This window comes from Oncorhynchus nerka, linkage group LG25, assembly GCF_034236695.1.
Source record: "Oncorhynchus nerka isolate Pitt River linkage group LG25, Oner_Uvic_2.0, whole genome shotgun sequence".
Classification (NCBI taxonomy): Eukaryota; Metazoa; Chordata; class Actinopteri; order Salmoniformes; family Salmonidae; genus Oncorhynchus; species Oncorhynchus nerka.
The window spans coordinates 5,411,346-5,427,319 of NC_088420.1; the positions used below are offsets into that span (position 1 = coordinate 5,411,346).

Sequence of the window (15,974 nt, forward strand, 5' to 3'; positions counted from 1 at the left end):
TGGGCGGTAAGCAAATTGGAGTGGGTCTAGGGTGTCAGGTAGGGTGGAGGTGATATGGTCCTTGACTAGTCTCTCAAAGCACTTCATGATGACGGAAGTGAGTGCTACGGGCGGTAGTCGTTTAGCTCAGTTACCTTAGCTTTCTTGGGAACAGGAACAATGGTGGCCCTCTTGAAGCATGTGGGAACAGCAGACTGGTATAGGGATTGATTGAATATGTCCGTAAACACACCGGCCAGCTGGTCTGCGCATGCTCTGAGGGCGCGGCTGGGGATGCCGTCTGGGCCTGCAGCCTTGCGAGGGTTAACACGTTTAAATGTCTTACTCACCTCGGCTGCAGTGAAGGAGAGACCGCATATTTTCGTTGCAGGCCGTGTCAGTGGCACTGTATTGTCCTCAAAGCGGGCAAAAAAGTTATTTAGTCTGCCTGGGAGCAAGACATCCTGGTCCGTGACTGGGCTGGGTTTCTTCTTGTAGTCCGTGATTGACTGTAGACCCTGCCACATGCCTCTTGTGTCTGAGCCATTGAATTGAGATTCCACTTTGTCTCTGTACTGACGCTTAGCTTGTTTAATAGCCTTGCGGAGGGAATAGCTGCATTGTTTATATTCGGACGTATTACCAGACACCTTGCCCTGATTAAAAGCAGTGGTTCGCGCTTTCAGTTTCACACGAATGCTGCCATCAATCCACGGTTTCTGGTTTGGGAATGTTTTTATCGTTGCTATGGGAACGACATCTTCGACGCACGTTCTAATGAACTCGCACACCGAATCAGCGTATTCGTCAATATTTCCATCTGACGCAATACGAAACATGTTCCAGTCCACGTGATGGAAGCAGTCTTGGAGTGTGGAGTCAGCTTGGTCTGACCAGCGTTGGACAGACCTCAGCGTGGGAGCCTCTTGTTTTAGTTTCTGCCTGTAGGCAGGGATCAGCAAAATGGAGTCGTGGTCAGCTTTTCCGAAAGGGGGGCGGGGCAGGGCCTTATATGCGTCGCAGAAGTTAGAGTAACAATGATCCAAGGTTTTACCACCCCTGGTTGCGCAATCGATATGCTGGTAAAATTTAGGGAGTCTTGTTTTCAGATTAGCTTTGTTAAAGTCCCCAGCTACAATGAATGCAGCCTCCGGATAAATGGTTTCCAGTTTGCAAAGAGTTAAATAAAGTTCGTTCAGAGCCATCGATGTGTCTGCTTGGGGGATATATACGGCTGTGATTATAATCGAGGAGAATTCTCTTGGAAGATAATGCGGTCTACATTTGATTGTGAGGAATTCTAAATCAGGTGAACAGAAGGATTTGAGTTCCTGTATGTTTCCTTCATCACACCATGTCTCGTTAGTCATGAGGCATACGCCCCCGCCACTCTTCTTACCAGAAAGATGTTTGTTTCTGTCGGCGCGATGCGTGGAGAAACCCGTTGGCTGCACCGCATCGGATAGCGTCTTCCCAGTAAGCCATGTTTCTGTGAAGCAGAGAACGTTGCAGTCTCTGATGTCCCTCTGGAATGCTACCCTTGCTCGGATTTCGTCAACCTTGTTGTCAAGAGACTGGACATTGGCAAGAAGAATGCTGGGGAGTGGTGCGCGATGTGCCCTTTTTCGGAGTCTGACCAGAACACCGCCTCGTTTCCCTCTTTTTCGGAGTCGTTTCCTTGGGTCGCTGCATGCGATCCATTCCGTTGTCCTGTTTGTAAGGCAGAACACCGGATCCGCGTCGCGGAAAACATATTCTTGGTCGTACTGATGGTGAGTTGGCGCTGATCTTATATTCAGTAGTTCTTCTCGACTGTATGTAATGAAACCTAAGATGACCTGGGGTACTAATGTAAGAAATAACACGTAAAAAAACAAAAAACTGCATAGTTTCCTAGGAACGCGAAGCGAGGCGGCCATCTCAGTCGGCGCCGGAAGCTAGCTAGCTACATAGCCGTCTTTGTATCAAAGATAATTGCGTAATTATCGTATTTTCGTCGTCCTAACGTAGTCTACACTGCTATCTGCCCAGCAGCTAGCCAGCTAGCCAGCTAGCAAACGTCCACCGTCTACCGAATAGCAGCACTGTAAAAACTATTACACTCAACTGAACGACTTGATTAGTGTAGTGTTAGCTAGCTACATAGTTGTCTTTGCTGTCTTCGTATCCAAGATAATTGTGTAGTTTAGAGTGTGTAGTCTTAGAGTGATTATCTTAATTTACCGAGGTTAGCTAGCCAGCTATTTGTCGTCCTTAACGTAGGAGACACTGCTAGCTAGCCAACAGCTAGCCAACGTCTACCGAATAGAACTTCCTCACTCAACAACCCGGTCGCATTCCGCTTCGCTCCACAGGTAGTATCACATTTTTCATTTCATTTCATTACAGTACAACGGTTTGATTTGTTTGATCGTAGCTAGCTACATAGCTAGCTACATAGCCGTCTTTGTATCAAAGATAATTGTGTAGTCTAGAGCGATTCTCTAGGTTAGCTAGCCAGCTATTGTCGTTCTTTTAACGCAACGTAACGTAATCAACACCACTAGCTAGCCAGCTAGCCCCAAATTGCAGCACTGTAGAAACTATCACACTCAACGGAACGACTTGATTAGTGTAGTGTCAACAACGCAGCCACTGCCAGCTAGCCTACAAAGTCAACAACGCAGCCACTGCCAGCTAGCCTACTTCAGCAGTACTGTATCATTTTAATCATTTTAGTCAATAAGATTCTTGCTACGTAAGCTTAACTTTCTGAACATTCGAGACGTGTAGTCCACTTGTCATTCCAATCTCCTTTGCATTAGCGTAGCCTCTTCTGTAGCCTGTCAACTATGTGTCTGTCTATCCCTGTTCTCTCCTCTCTGCACAGACCATACAAACGCTCCACACCGCGTGGCCGCAGCCACCCTAATCTGGTGGTCCCAGCGCGCACGACCCACGTGGAGTTCCAGGTCTCCGGTAGCCTCTGGAACTGCCGATCTGCGGCCAACAAGGCAGAGTTCATCTCAGCCTATGCCTCCCTCCAGTCCCTCGACTTCTTGGCACTGACGGAAACATGGATCACCACAGATAACACTGCTACTCCTACTGCTCTCTCTTCGTCCGCCCACGTGTTCTCGCACACCCCGAGAGCTTCTGGTCAGCGGGGTGGTGGCACCGGGATCCTCATCTCTCCCATGTGGTCATTCTCTCTTTCTCCCCTTAACCATCTGTCTATCGCCTCCTTTGAATTCCATGCTGTCACAGTTACCAGCCCTTTCAAGCTTAACATCCTTATCATTTATCGCCCTCCAGGTTCCCTCGGAGAGTTCATCAATGAGCTTGATGCCTTGATAAGCTCCTTTCCTGAGGACGGCTCACCTCTCACAGTTCTGGGCGACTTTAACCTCCCCACATCTACCTTTGACTCATTCCTCTCTGCCTCCTTCTTTCCACTCCTCTCCTCTTTTGACCTCACGCTCTCACCTTCCCCCTACTCACAAGGCAGGCAATACGCCTCGACCTCATCTTTACTAGATGCTGTTCTTCCACTAACCTCATTGCAACTCCTCCAAGTCTCCGACCACTACCTTGTATCCTTTTCCCTCTCGCTCTCATCCAACACTTCCCACACTGCCCCTACTCGGATGGTATCGCGCCGTCCCAACCTTCGCTCTCTCTCCCCCGCTCCTCTCTCCTCTTCCATCCTATCATCTCTTCCCTCTGCTCAAACCTTCTCCAACCTATCTCCTGATTCTGCCTCCTCAACCCTCCTCTCCTCCCTTTCTGCATCCTTTGACTCTCTATGTCCCCTATCCTCCAGGCCGGCTCGATCCTCCCTCCCGCTCCGTGGCTCGACGACTCATTGCGAGCTCACAGAACAGGGCTCCGGGCAGCCGAGCGGAAATGGAGGACAACCGCCTCCCTGCGGACCTGGCATCCTTTCACTCCCTCCTCTCTACATTTTCCTCTTCTGTCTCTGCTGCTAAAGCCACTTTCTACCACTCTAAATTCCAAGCATCTGCCTCTAACCCTAGGAAGCTCTTTGCCACCTTCTCCTCCCTCCTGAATCCTCCCCCTCCCTCCCTCTCTGCAGATGACTTCGTCAACCATTTTGAAAAGAAGGTCGACGACATCCGATCCTCGTTTGCTAAGTCAAACGACACCGCTGGTTCTGCTCACACTGCCCTACCCTGTGCTCTGACCTCTTTCTCCCCTCTCTCCAGATGAAATCTCGCGTCTTGTGACGGCCGGCCGCCCAACAACCTGCCCGCTTGACCCTATCCCCTCCTCTCTTCTCCAGACCATTTCCGGAGACCTTCTCCCTTACCTCACCTCGCTCATCAACTCATCCCTGACCGCTGGCTACGTCCCTTCCGTCTTCAAGAGAGCGAGAGTTGCACCCTTCTGAAAAACCTACACTCGATCCCTCCGATGTCAACAACTACAGACCAGTATCCCTTTTTTCTTTTCTCTCCAAAACTCTTGAACGTGCCGTCCTTGGCCAGCTCTCCCGCTATCTCTCTCAGAATGACCTTCTTGATCCAAATCAGTCAGGTTTCAAGACTAGTCATTCAACTGAGACTGCTCTTCTCTGTATCACGGAGGCGCTCCGCACTGCTAAAGCTAACTCTCTCCTCTGCTCTCATCCTTCTAGACCTATCGGCTGCCTTCGATACTGTGAACCATCAGATCCTCCTCTCCACCCTCTCCGAGTTGGGCATCTCCGGCGCGGCCCACGCTTGGATTGCGTCCTACCTGACAGGTCGCTCCTACCAGGTGGCGTGGCGAGAATCTGTCTCCTCACCACGCGCTCTCACCACTGGCGTCCCCCAGGGCTCTGTTCTAGGCCCTCTCCTATTCTCGCTATACACCAAGTCACTTGGCTCTGTCATAACCTCACATGGTCTCTCCTATCATTGCTATGCAGACGACACACAATTGATCTTCTCCTTTCCCCCTTCTGATGACCAAGTGGCGAATCGCATCTCTGCATGTCTGGCAGACATATCAGTGTGGATGACGGATCACCACCTCAAGCTGAACCTCGGCAAGACGGAGCTGCTCTTCCTCCCGGGGAAGGACTGCCCGTTCCATGATCTTGCCATCACGGTTGACAACTCCATTGTGTCCTCCTCCCAGAGCACTAAGAACCATGGCGTGATCCTGGACAACACCCTGTCGTTCTCAACTAACATCAAGGCGGTGGCCCGTTCCTGTAGGTTCATGCTCTACAACATCCGCAGAGTACGACCCTGCCTCACACAGGAAGCGGCGCAGGTCCTAATCCAGGCACTTGTCATCTCCCGTCTGGATTACTGCAACTCGCTGTTGGCTGGGCTCCCTGCCTGTGCCATTAAACCCCTACAACTCATCCAGAACGCCGCAGCCCGTCTGGTGTTCAACCTTCCCAAGTTCTCTCACGTCACCCCGCTCCTCCGCTCTCTCCACTGGCTTCCAGTTGAAGCTCGCATCTGCTACAAGACCATAGTGCTTGCCTACGGAGCTGTGAGGGGAACGGCACCTCAGTACCTCCAGGCTCTGATCAGGCCCTACACCCAAACAAGGGCACTGCTTTCATCCACCTCTGGCCTGCTCGCCTCCCTACCACTGAGGAAGTACAGTTCCCGCTCAGCCCAGTCAAAACTGTTCGCTGCTCTGGCCCCCCAATGGTGGAACAAACTCCCTCACGACGCCAGGACAGCGGAGTCAATCACCACCTTCCGGAGACACCTGAAACCCCACCTCTTTAAGGAATACCTAGGATAGGATAAAGTAATCCTTCTCACCCAGGATTCAATCTTAGTAGGATTCAATCTTGATATCTGATATCTACATCTATCATCAACCTACTGATATCTACCTCTATCATCAACCTACTGATATCTACCTCTATCATCAACATGCTGATATCTACCTCTATCATCAACCTACTGATATCGACATCGATCATCAACATGCTGATATCTACCTCTATCATCAACATACTGATATCTACCTCTATCATCAACATACTGATATCTACCTCTATCATCAACCTACTGATATCTACCTCTATCATCAACCTACTGATATCTACCTCTAGAGGTAGATATCTAGAGATAGAGGTAAATATCAGTATGTTGATGATAGAGGTAGATATCTGTATGTTAATGATAGAGGTATGTCATGATGTTGGCCTCTTTGGGTATAGCAAGCCCATCCCCCTCTCCCTACCTTCCCCTTGCCTCCTTCAACTAGGCTGCTGTGTTCAGAGGTCATACATTCCTGGGAGGACCTCATGGACACACAGTTATTGAGTAAACTTTCACAGAGGACAAAGGAAATCCTTCCACCTCACAGAACTTGAGGTACGAACAAGTTTCATGTTCCGGAGAAAGTGTAAAAGATCGGTGAAGAATCCAGCTACGAACTGGTCCGTTTGTCACAACTTGGGGAGCTCATGGGAGACGGTGTGGCCACATTACCAAAACGCTGTTTATACGCTGTTTATATAATAGCCCCAGATATAAGGTTTACATCTAATTGGTGTATAAGATGAATGAGTGAGTATGATACTGTTTACACAAATTTACAATGTTATTTTGGACTGTTTAATGAAGGAAAACTCAAAAATGGGATTGGATTTTAACTAAATCAGAGGCCCGCCCCTGAGCCCAGTTAGGGTCAGGCGTCCTGGGACAGCCCTCTTCGGCCATTCGAATAAAACCCAACTTTGAGAAATTATCACCAGACCAAGCTTACCTCAATTACGAGATGGCTAAAGGTGTAGACCATTGCTGAATCTTTTTAACCATACCACGTGGTTAAACTCTTAGACTATCGATACCGACAGAATAAGAACAAGTCTTTGATATTGATTACTAGACTGCAGCTACGAATTCGCTATCATTGAACGCGAAGAACAACAACCGCCGAAACATCCATCCTATAACGAATGTCACTTTGAACTATCCCGTCTAACCAAGACAGAGGGAGAGAGACGGACAATTCTACAAAAGAAAGACTTTTCACCAGCGATCAAGAAGACACACTGAGCGTAAATATATATATTGATTGCAATTGTTCCCGAATGAGTGAGCGTTCATGTGTAAAGGATTAGAATTTCAATTGTTATAATTATCACTCTGTAGTGACTTCTTAGTCGAACCCCCACTTCTCCTTTGTCTAACAAGCCACCATGCCGGTTCAGCCCACTAGAGCACATTCTCCACTTCTCCTTTGTCTAAACAAGCCACCATGCCGGTTCAGCCCACTAGAGCACATTCTCCACTTCTCCTCTGTCTAAACAAGCCGCCATGCCGGTTCAGCCCACTAGGGGCACATTCTCCACTTCTCCTCTGTCTAAACAAACCGCCATGCCGGTTCAGCCCACTAGGGCACATTCTCCACTTCTCCTCTGTCTAAACAAGCCACCATTGCGGTTCAACCCACTAGAGCACATTCTCCACTTCTCCTCTGTCTAAACAAGCCACCATGCCGGTTCAGCCCACTAGGGGCACATTCTCCACTTCTCTTCTGTCTAAACAAGCCACCATTGCGGTTCAGCCCACTAGATCACATTCTCCACTTCTCCTCTGTCTAAACAAGCCACCATGCCGGTTCAGCCCACTAGGGGCACATTCTCCACTTCTCCTCTGTCTAAACAAGCCACCATGCCGGTTCAGCCCACTAGGGGCACATTCTCCACTTCTCCTCTGTCTAAACAAGCCACCATGCTGGTTCAGCCCACTAGGGGCACATTCTCCACTTCTCTTCTGTCTAAACAAGCCACCATTGCGGTTCAGCCCACTAGATCACATTCTCCACTTCTCCTCTGTCTAAACAAGCCACCATGCTGGTTCAGCCCACTAGGGGCACATTCTCCACTTCTCCTCTGTCTAACAAGCCACCATGCTGTTTCAGCCCACTAGGGGCACATTCTCCACTTCTCCTCTGTCTAACAAGCCACCATGCTGGTTCAGCCCACTAGGGGCACATTCTCCACTTCTCCTCTGTCTAACAAGCCACCATGCCGGTTCAGCCCACTAGGGGCACATTCTCCACTTCTCCTCTGTCTAAACAAGGCACCATGCCGGTTCAGCCCACTAGAGCACATTCTCCACTTCTCCTCTGTCTAACAAGCCACCATGCCGGTTCAGCCCACTAGGGGCACATTCTCCACTTCTCCTCTGTCTAAACAAGCCACCATGCCGGTTCAGCCCACTAGGGGCATATTCTCCACTTCTCCTCTGTCTAACAAGCCGCCATGCTGGTTCAGCCCACTAGGGGCACATTTTCCACTTCTCCTCTGTCTAAACAAGCCACCATGCCGGTTCAGCCCACTTGGGGCACATTCTCCACTTCTCCTCTGTCTAAACAAGCCACCATTGCGGTTCAGCCCACTAGAGCACATTCTCCACTTCTCCTCTGTCTAAACAAGCCACCATGCCGGTTCAGCCCACTAGGGGCATATTCTCCACTTCTCCTCTGTCTAAACAAGCCACCATGCCGGTTCAGCCCACTAGGGACACATTCTCCACTTCTCCTCTGTCTAACAAGCCGCCATGCCGGTTCAGCCCACTAGGGGCACATTCTCCACTTCTCCTCTGTCTAAACAAGCCGCCATGCCGGTTCAACCCACTAGGGCACATTCTCCACTTCTCCTCTGTCTAAACAAGCCGCCATGCCGGTTCAGCCCACTAGGGGCATATTCTCCACTTCTCCTCTGTCTAACAAGCCGCCATGCCGGTTCAGCCCACTAGGGGCATATTCTCCACTTCTCCTCTGTCTAACAAGCCGCCATGCCGGTTCAGCCCACTAGGGGCATATTCTCCACTTCTCCTCTGTCTAAACAAGCCGCCATGCCGGTTCAGCCCACTAGGGGCACATTCTCCACTTCTCCTCTGTCTAACAAGCCACCATGCCGGTTCAGCCCACTAGGGGCACATTCTCCACTTCTCCTCTGTCTAACAAGCCACCATGCCGGTTCAGCCCACTAGAACACATCATTCTATCATTTCATGTAACCACATTTACCTTGTTTGTTTGTTTATGCATTTCTGTGAATTACTTCGTTAGTAATAAATAAATGATTTAAGACAATTGATGTATGGATGACTCATAGTGAAGAGTGGGTTCGTGCAGATTTACGACGTTTGGAATGAGACTAACGTGAGGTAAAATATATACATCATTAATCAGAAGACTATTGATCAGATATGAATATATCTGAAAGCTTATATTGGGAAATTATAACTTTGTAATCTGAATACGTTCCTTGGTGCCCCGACTTCCTAGTTAATTAGTTACAAGATTATTCCGTTTACTCGCGTAATACTAATTACAGGAATCTTTGATAAAAACTAAGTCTTCAATTTAATGATAGTAAAGACACGACAGGTAGCTATCAGTATGTTTATGACAGACGTAGATATCAGTAGGTTGATGATAGAGGTAGATATCAGTAGGTTGATGATAGAGGTAGATATCAGTATGTTGATGATAGATGTAGATATCATTATGTTGATGATAGAGGTAGATATCAGTAGGTTGATGATAGAGGTAGATATCAGTATGTTGATGATAGAGGTAGATATCAGTAGGTTGATGATAGAGGTAGATATCAGTATGTTGATGATAGAGGTAGATATCAGTAGGTTGATGATAGATGTAGATATCAGTAGGTTGATGATAGAGGTAGATATCAGTAGGTTGATGATAGATGTAGATATCAGTAGGTTGATGATAGAGGTAGATATCAGTAGGTTGATGATAGAGGTAGATATCAGTAGGTTGATGATAGAGGTAGATATCAGTAGGTTGATGATAGAGGTAGATATCAGTAGGTTGATGATAGCGGTAGATATCAGTATGTTTATGATAGAGGTAGATATCAGTAGGTTGATGATAGAGGTAGATATCAGTATGTTGATGATAGAGGTAGATATCAGTAGGTTGATGATAGATGTAGATATCAGTAGGTTGATGATAGAGGTAGATATCAGTAGGTTGATGATAGATGTAGATATCAGTAGGTTGATGATAGAGGTAGATATCAGTAGGTTGATGATAGAGGTAGATATCAGTAGGTTGATGATAGAGGTAGATATCAGTAGGTTGATGATAGCGGTAGATATCAGTATGTTTATGATAGAGGTAGATATCAGTAGGTTGATGATAGAGTTAGATATCAGTAGGTTGATGATAGAGGTAGATATCAGTATGTTGATATATATATTAATATATGATATATAGGTTGTATACATTATGTTCCATGAGCTGTGACCTGAGAAAGGTATGGCCTTGGTCTACCTGCAGGGTTAGGGTCAGCCAGGTTTCTGGTGAGGATCTGTCTGATGCGGGAGGAGACAGGTGTTACTGTAGAGGAGGCGGAGCCTGAGACGGGCGAGGCAGTGAGTTTGGCTGCAGCAGTTTCCTGTCCATCTCCTCTTGGTGTCAGAGACAGGTTACTCTCCTCTACCCTGCTGCCTCTGTCAGGGAGACTAGAGAGTAGAGACTCCTCCAGCTTCTACACACACACACACACACACACACACACACACACACACACACACACACACACACACACACACACAGTGACATGACACCACCCAATAGTTACTGTATTTTTGTGTGTGTGTGTGTGTGTGTGTGTGTGTCTGTCTGTCTGTCTGTCTGTCTGTCTGTCTGTCTGTCTGTCTGTCTGTCTGTCTGTCTGTCTGTCTGTCTGTCTGTCTGTGTGCTGCTGTCAGGGTGGAGCAGAGAGAATCTTTCTACAGCCATTGCCTCACACCATCATCACACCCTCAACCAGTAATTACTGTAATGGATAATTAGCATTCAATGGTTACTAGGGAAATAGCCCTACTGTACACTGGAGCATTTTTAATGTGGGAGGAAACCCCACTGCCTAGGGAGACGAACCAAATATTAGGCAGAGTCATATTTTTGTGTTTAGAGATTGTGATATATTGTGATACACAAGACGTCAGTCGTCCTTTGCTCTTCAAGCAAATGTCAACTTTTCCTCACTGATTATTGTGCAAATCTAAGTACCACTATTCATCAAAATCCACATTTTACTATTAATTTAATCCGACTAAATGCAGTCTTGCAGAGTGAGAATGCTTCTATCCTGCTAGTGCACTCACAGTGATTTATTTGAATTGGAATGTATAGCCTTGTTTTGAGTCAGGTGCGCAGATGTGTGTGTATTACTGAAGTGTGTAATACAATTAGGAACATGCATCGAAATGTTTGTAGTTCTCTGTTTTCATTAGTTAACAACAAGTGCTTGGCTTTCTTCTATTTGCAAAGCTATCCTAAATGCACAATTTGAGCTCATGTTCAAACTCAGGCTACTGTTGCACAAACCTGAATCACAGCTTCCAGTCCAGGTGATGTTGGTTCGAGTTGGTCTCCTTGAGAACTCATTGAAACAAACTGATAGGAACTTCTACACTGTGCCCGAAAAGAGAGTATTTAGCTACAATCCACAAAACACACCTGCAAGGGAAACCTGGTCAAAGAAAAAAAACGAAAACTATTTGAAAAAGCATTGCTTTAAAACCAAAGTAAGTCGCTGTAACGCAGAAACTAAGTGGCATACAATTTTTTATGTAACTGAATCTAAGCATTCTACGACGAATAACGATTTCCTAACTTCTGCTAGTCACCTTAAAAGCTTATTAAAGAACTTGCAGAGACAACAGAGTGCGAGCTTGCGAGGCAAATCTCAGCAGAGGTTGCCGGGGTAACAGGACGCTCCCGGGCCGTTTCCATAGCGAGAGGGACGCGGTGAGTTCGATGGGTACAGGGCTACTTTGTAGCCTCGCTTTGATACAAATTGGTTAATGATCAAATAGTTTGCTGTGGCGGGAGGAAACATACTTTCTGCGGGATGTATCATATTTGAAGATCTCCGTGGCAGATCAATAGTGTTCAAACCAATGATGTATATTATACACCATATATAAATAGTGGTATACATCATTGGTTCTAATTGAGGCGAAGTGGATATATATACTAAACATTTCGCTAACGGGCCCGCCCAGCTGAAGGAAAGGCGCCCTTTGTGAAAACTTCTGACAAACAGTGACATACACTCTGAATGACTGAAAATGAGGAATCCCATATTGGTCTTTCACAGTCAGGCCAACCCAAGCTGTACTGTGCAAATAGACTAATAGTAGGTCTATTATTGAAATAGGTCATTGAGGCTGTGTCAACTGAGTCAGAAATTCACCGATTTCTGATTTGTTCCATTTTCTCTCTCAAAGTCAAGTGTTTAAAAAATATATATATGTGGATTGTCTTTTTATACAACACCAGTCAAAAGTTTGGACACACCTACTCATTCAAGGGTTTTTCTTTAGTTTTTACTATTTTCTACATTTACATTTACATTTAAGTCATTTAGCAGACGCTCATTGTAGAATAATACTGAAGACATCAAAACTATGAAATCACACATATGGAATTGTGTAATAACCAATAATAAGTGTTTAACAAATGAAAATGTATTTTATATTTGAGATTCTTCAAAGTAGTCACCCTTTGCCTTGATGACAGCTTTGCACACTCTTGGCATTCTCTCAACCAGCTTCATGAGGTAGTCACCTGGAATACATTTCAATTAACAGCTGTCTGTGCCTTGTTAAAAGTTAATTTGTGGAATTTCTTTCCTTAATGTGTTTGAGCCAATCAGTTGTGTTATGACACGGTAGGGTTGGTATACAGAAGATAGCCCTATTTGGTAAAAGACCACGAACAGCTACAATAATCAAAGAGAAATGACAGTCCATCATTACCTTAAGTCCGTCAATCCCCCAAAATTTCAAAAACGTTTAAAGTTTCTTCAAGTGCACTTGCAAAAACTATAAAGCGCTATGATGAAACTGGCTCTCATGAGGACCACCACAGGAAAGGAAGACCCAGAGTTACCTCTGCTGCAGAGGATGAGTTCATTAGAGCTACCAGCCTCAGAAATTGCAGCCCAAATAAATGCTTCGCAGAGGTAAAGTAACAGACACATCTCAATATCAACTGTTCAGAGGAGACTGTGTGAATCAGGCCTTCATGGTTGAATTGCTACAAAGAAACCACTACTAAAGGACACCAATAAGAAGAAGAGACTTTCTTGGACCAAGAAACACAAGCAATGGACTTTAGACCGGTGGAAATCTGTCATTTGGTCTGATGAGTCCAAATTTGAGATTTTGGTTCCAAGAGCTGTGTCATTGTGAGATGCAGAGTAGGTGAACGGACGATCTGTGGTTCCCACTGTGAAGCATGGAGGAGGAGGTGTGATGGTGTGGGGGTGCTTTGCTGGTGACACTGTTGGTGATTTATTTAGAATTCAAGGCACACTTAACCAGCATGGCTACCACAGCATTCTGCAGTGATACGCCATCCCATCTGGTTTGCGCTTAGTGGGACTATCATTTGTTTTTCAACGACCCAACACACCTCCAGGCTGTGTAAGGGCTATTTGACCACGAAGGAGAGTGATGGAGTGCTGCATCAGATGACCTGGCCTCCACAATCACCTGACCTCAATCCAATTGAGATGGTTTGGGATGAGTTGGACCGCAGAGTGAAGGAAAATCATCCAACAAGTGCTCAGCATATGTGGAAACACCTTCAAATCAAATCAAATCAAATCAAATTCCAGGTAGCCCTAACATCATGAATCTCAAAGTGCTTACAGAAACCCAGCCTAAAACCCCAAACAGTAAACAAGGCAAAGGGTGGCTAGGAAAACTCCATAGAAGCCAAAATCTCAAATATAAAATACATTTTCATTTGTTACTAGATGATTCCATGACCAATTTGTTATTTCATTGTTTTGATGTCTTAAGGCAGAACAGTTGAAACTTCAGCACAATGTACTGGGGAAAATAGTCAAAATGGGGCACGGTCCTAAGGTCCTCCGAGAAAAGAAAGAATGAGAATTGGAAGAATGAGTAGGTGTGTCCAACCTTTTGACTGGGACTGTATCTGTCACCAACATATTTGTATTCCCAGTCATGTGAAATCAGTAGCGGAGCAAAACCCTTTTTATTCTTCAATGACCTTTATTTATTCTTCAATGACCTGTAACTCAGTAAAATCTTTGAAATTGTTTCATGTTGCATTTATACTTTTCAGGGTATATATATATTATATAATTCATGGATTATATTTTAAATAATTTTAAATATAAAACGTGTGTGAAATATGTACCTTTTCCTGTGAACAAAAAATATATTTGTTAAAACATTGTTTTATTGCTCTGCCCCTCATGTAGGTCAAAATAAAGAAAAACCAAGAATGAGTGGAAGAATGAGTAGGGGTCCAACCGTTGACTGGGTTGTTTTGCCAGCTATTTGTATTCCCAGATGGGAAATCAGTAGCGGAGCAAAAATTATAACAGACCTTTAATGTAAATGGACTGTCCTGAGTCACTCAAATGTGTGTTCAGTCAGAACTTTTAGATCTGTTCTCTCAGGTACAGCAAAAAAAAAAAAGGAAAAAAAAGGAAATTAATTTGTGAATAAACAATCAGAACGGTCATGGCAGCCTGACATTTACATCCAACAAGAGTAGAAGGACAGAGGGATAGACTAGATGTTTCTCATGGTGGATCTGGTGGCTCACTGGTGTTCATCAGGGTCTAACATCATGTGACAGGGTCTAACATCATGTGACAGGGTCTAACATCAAAAAAAAAGGAAAAAAAGGACATCATGTGAATAAACAATCAGAAGGGTCATGGCAACATCATTTACATCCAACATCAGTGAAGGACAGAGGGATAGACTAGACATCATGTGGATAGGGTCTAACATCATGTGACAGGGTCTAACATCATGTGACAGGGTCTAACATCATGTGACAGGGTCTAACATCATGTGACAGGGTCTAACATCATGTGACAGGGTCTAACATCATGTGACAGGGTCTAACATCATGTGACAGGGTCTAACATCATGTGACAGGGTCTAACATCATGTGATAGGGTCTAACATCATGTGACAGGGTCTAACATCATGTGACAAGGTCTAACATCATGTGATAGGGTCTAACATCATGTGATAGGGTCTAACATCATGTGACAGGGTCTAACATCATGTGACAGGGTCTAACATCATGTGACAGGGTTTAACATCATGTGATAGGGTCTAACATCATGTGACAGGGTCTAAAACGTAATGAATCCCGGGGCGGGCGTATCACAAAGCAGGATCAAATTAATTCAGCCAATCAGCGGTCGCCCCCTGTTTTTTTTTAAATCAACGTTTTTTTATTTATTTCATTGTCTAGCAGCCATTATTTTTATATTATTTTATCACTTATTTAATATAGTTATTGCATCTTTTGATCTTCTCTCTTTGACTCTTTCAAAAAAACAATGGTATTTCCATTTCTGTCCATGAAACCGCACATTTTGGAGCATTTGTGCATAGGCCCACTGACATTGCTGCTCTCAAAATGGGAAGAAATACTAGTTGATCTAGATTTTAAGCTAAACATTCTGGTCTGTTCCATTAGTACACCTCCACTACACTAATTTATTTTGACATGTATCGTGGGGATTAAGAAGTGATTAAGAGGTGAGTGTATGCAATGCCCACAACAACAACAACAATGCCCACAACCAACAACAACAACAACAACAACAACAACAACAACAAAAATGCCCACAACAACAACAACAATGCCCACAACAATGCCCACAACAACAACAACAACAACAACAAAAATGCCCACAACAACAACAACAACAACAACAACAAAAATGCCCACAACAACAACAACAACAACAATGCCCACAACAACAACAGCCCACAACAACAACAACAACAACAACAACAAAAATGCCCACAACAACAACAACAACAACAACAAAAATGCCCACAACAACAACAACAACAACAACAACAACAACAATGCCCACAACAACAACAATGCCCACAACAACAACAGCAACAACAACAACAACAACAACAAACAACAACAACAACAACAACAAAATATACGACAATGGCTGTTGG

The 15,974-nt window shown here is 45.2% G+C and overlaps 1 protein-coding gene across 1 annotated transcript in view; it reads right to left on the bottom strand.

The window, feature by feature from the left end:
- LOC115124934 (rootletin-like) overlaps window positions 1-11,648 on the bottom strand; it is a 285,112-nt gene extending 273,464 nt beyond the window's left edge. The window contains 2 exon segments of the mRNA XM_065009495.1: window positions 10,252-10,468; window positions 11,314-11,648. Of these exon segments, the coding sequence (XP_064865567.1) occupies window positions 10,252-10,468; window positions 11,314-11,373 (277 nt within the window). The 5' untranslated portion in view covers window positions 11,374-11,648.
- Between the last annotated feature and the right edge of the window lie 4,326 nt (window positions 11,649-15,974).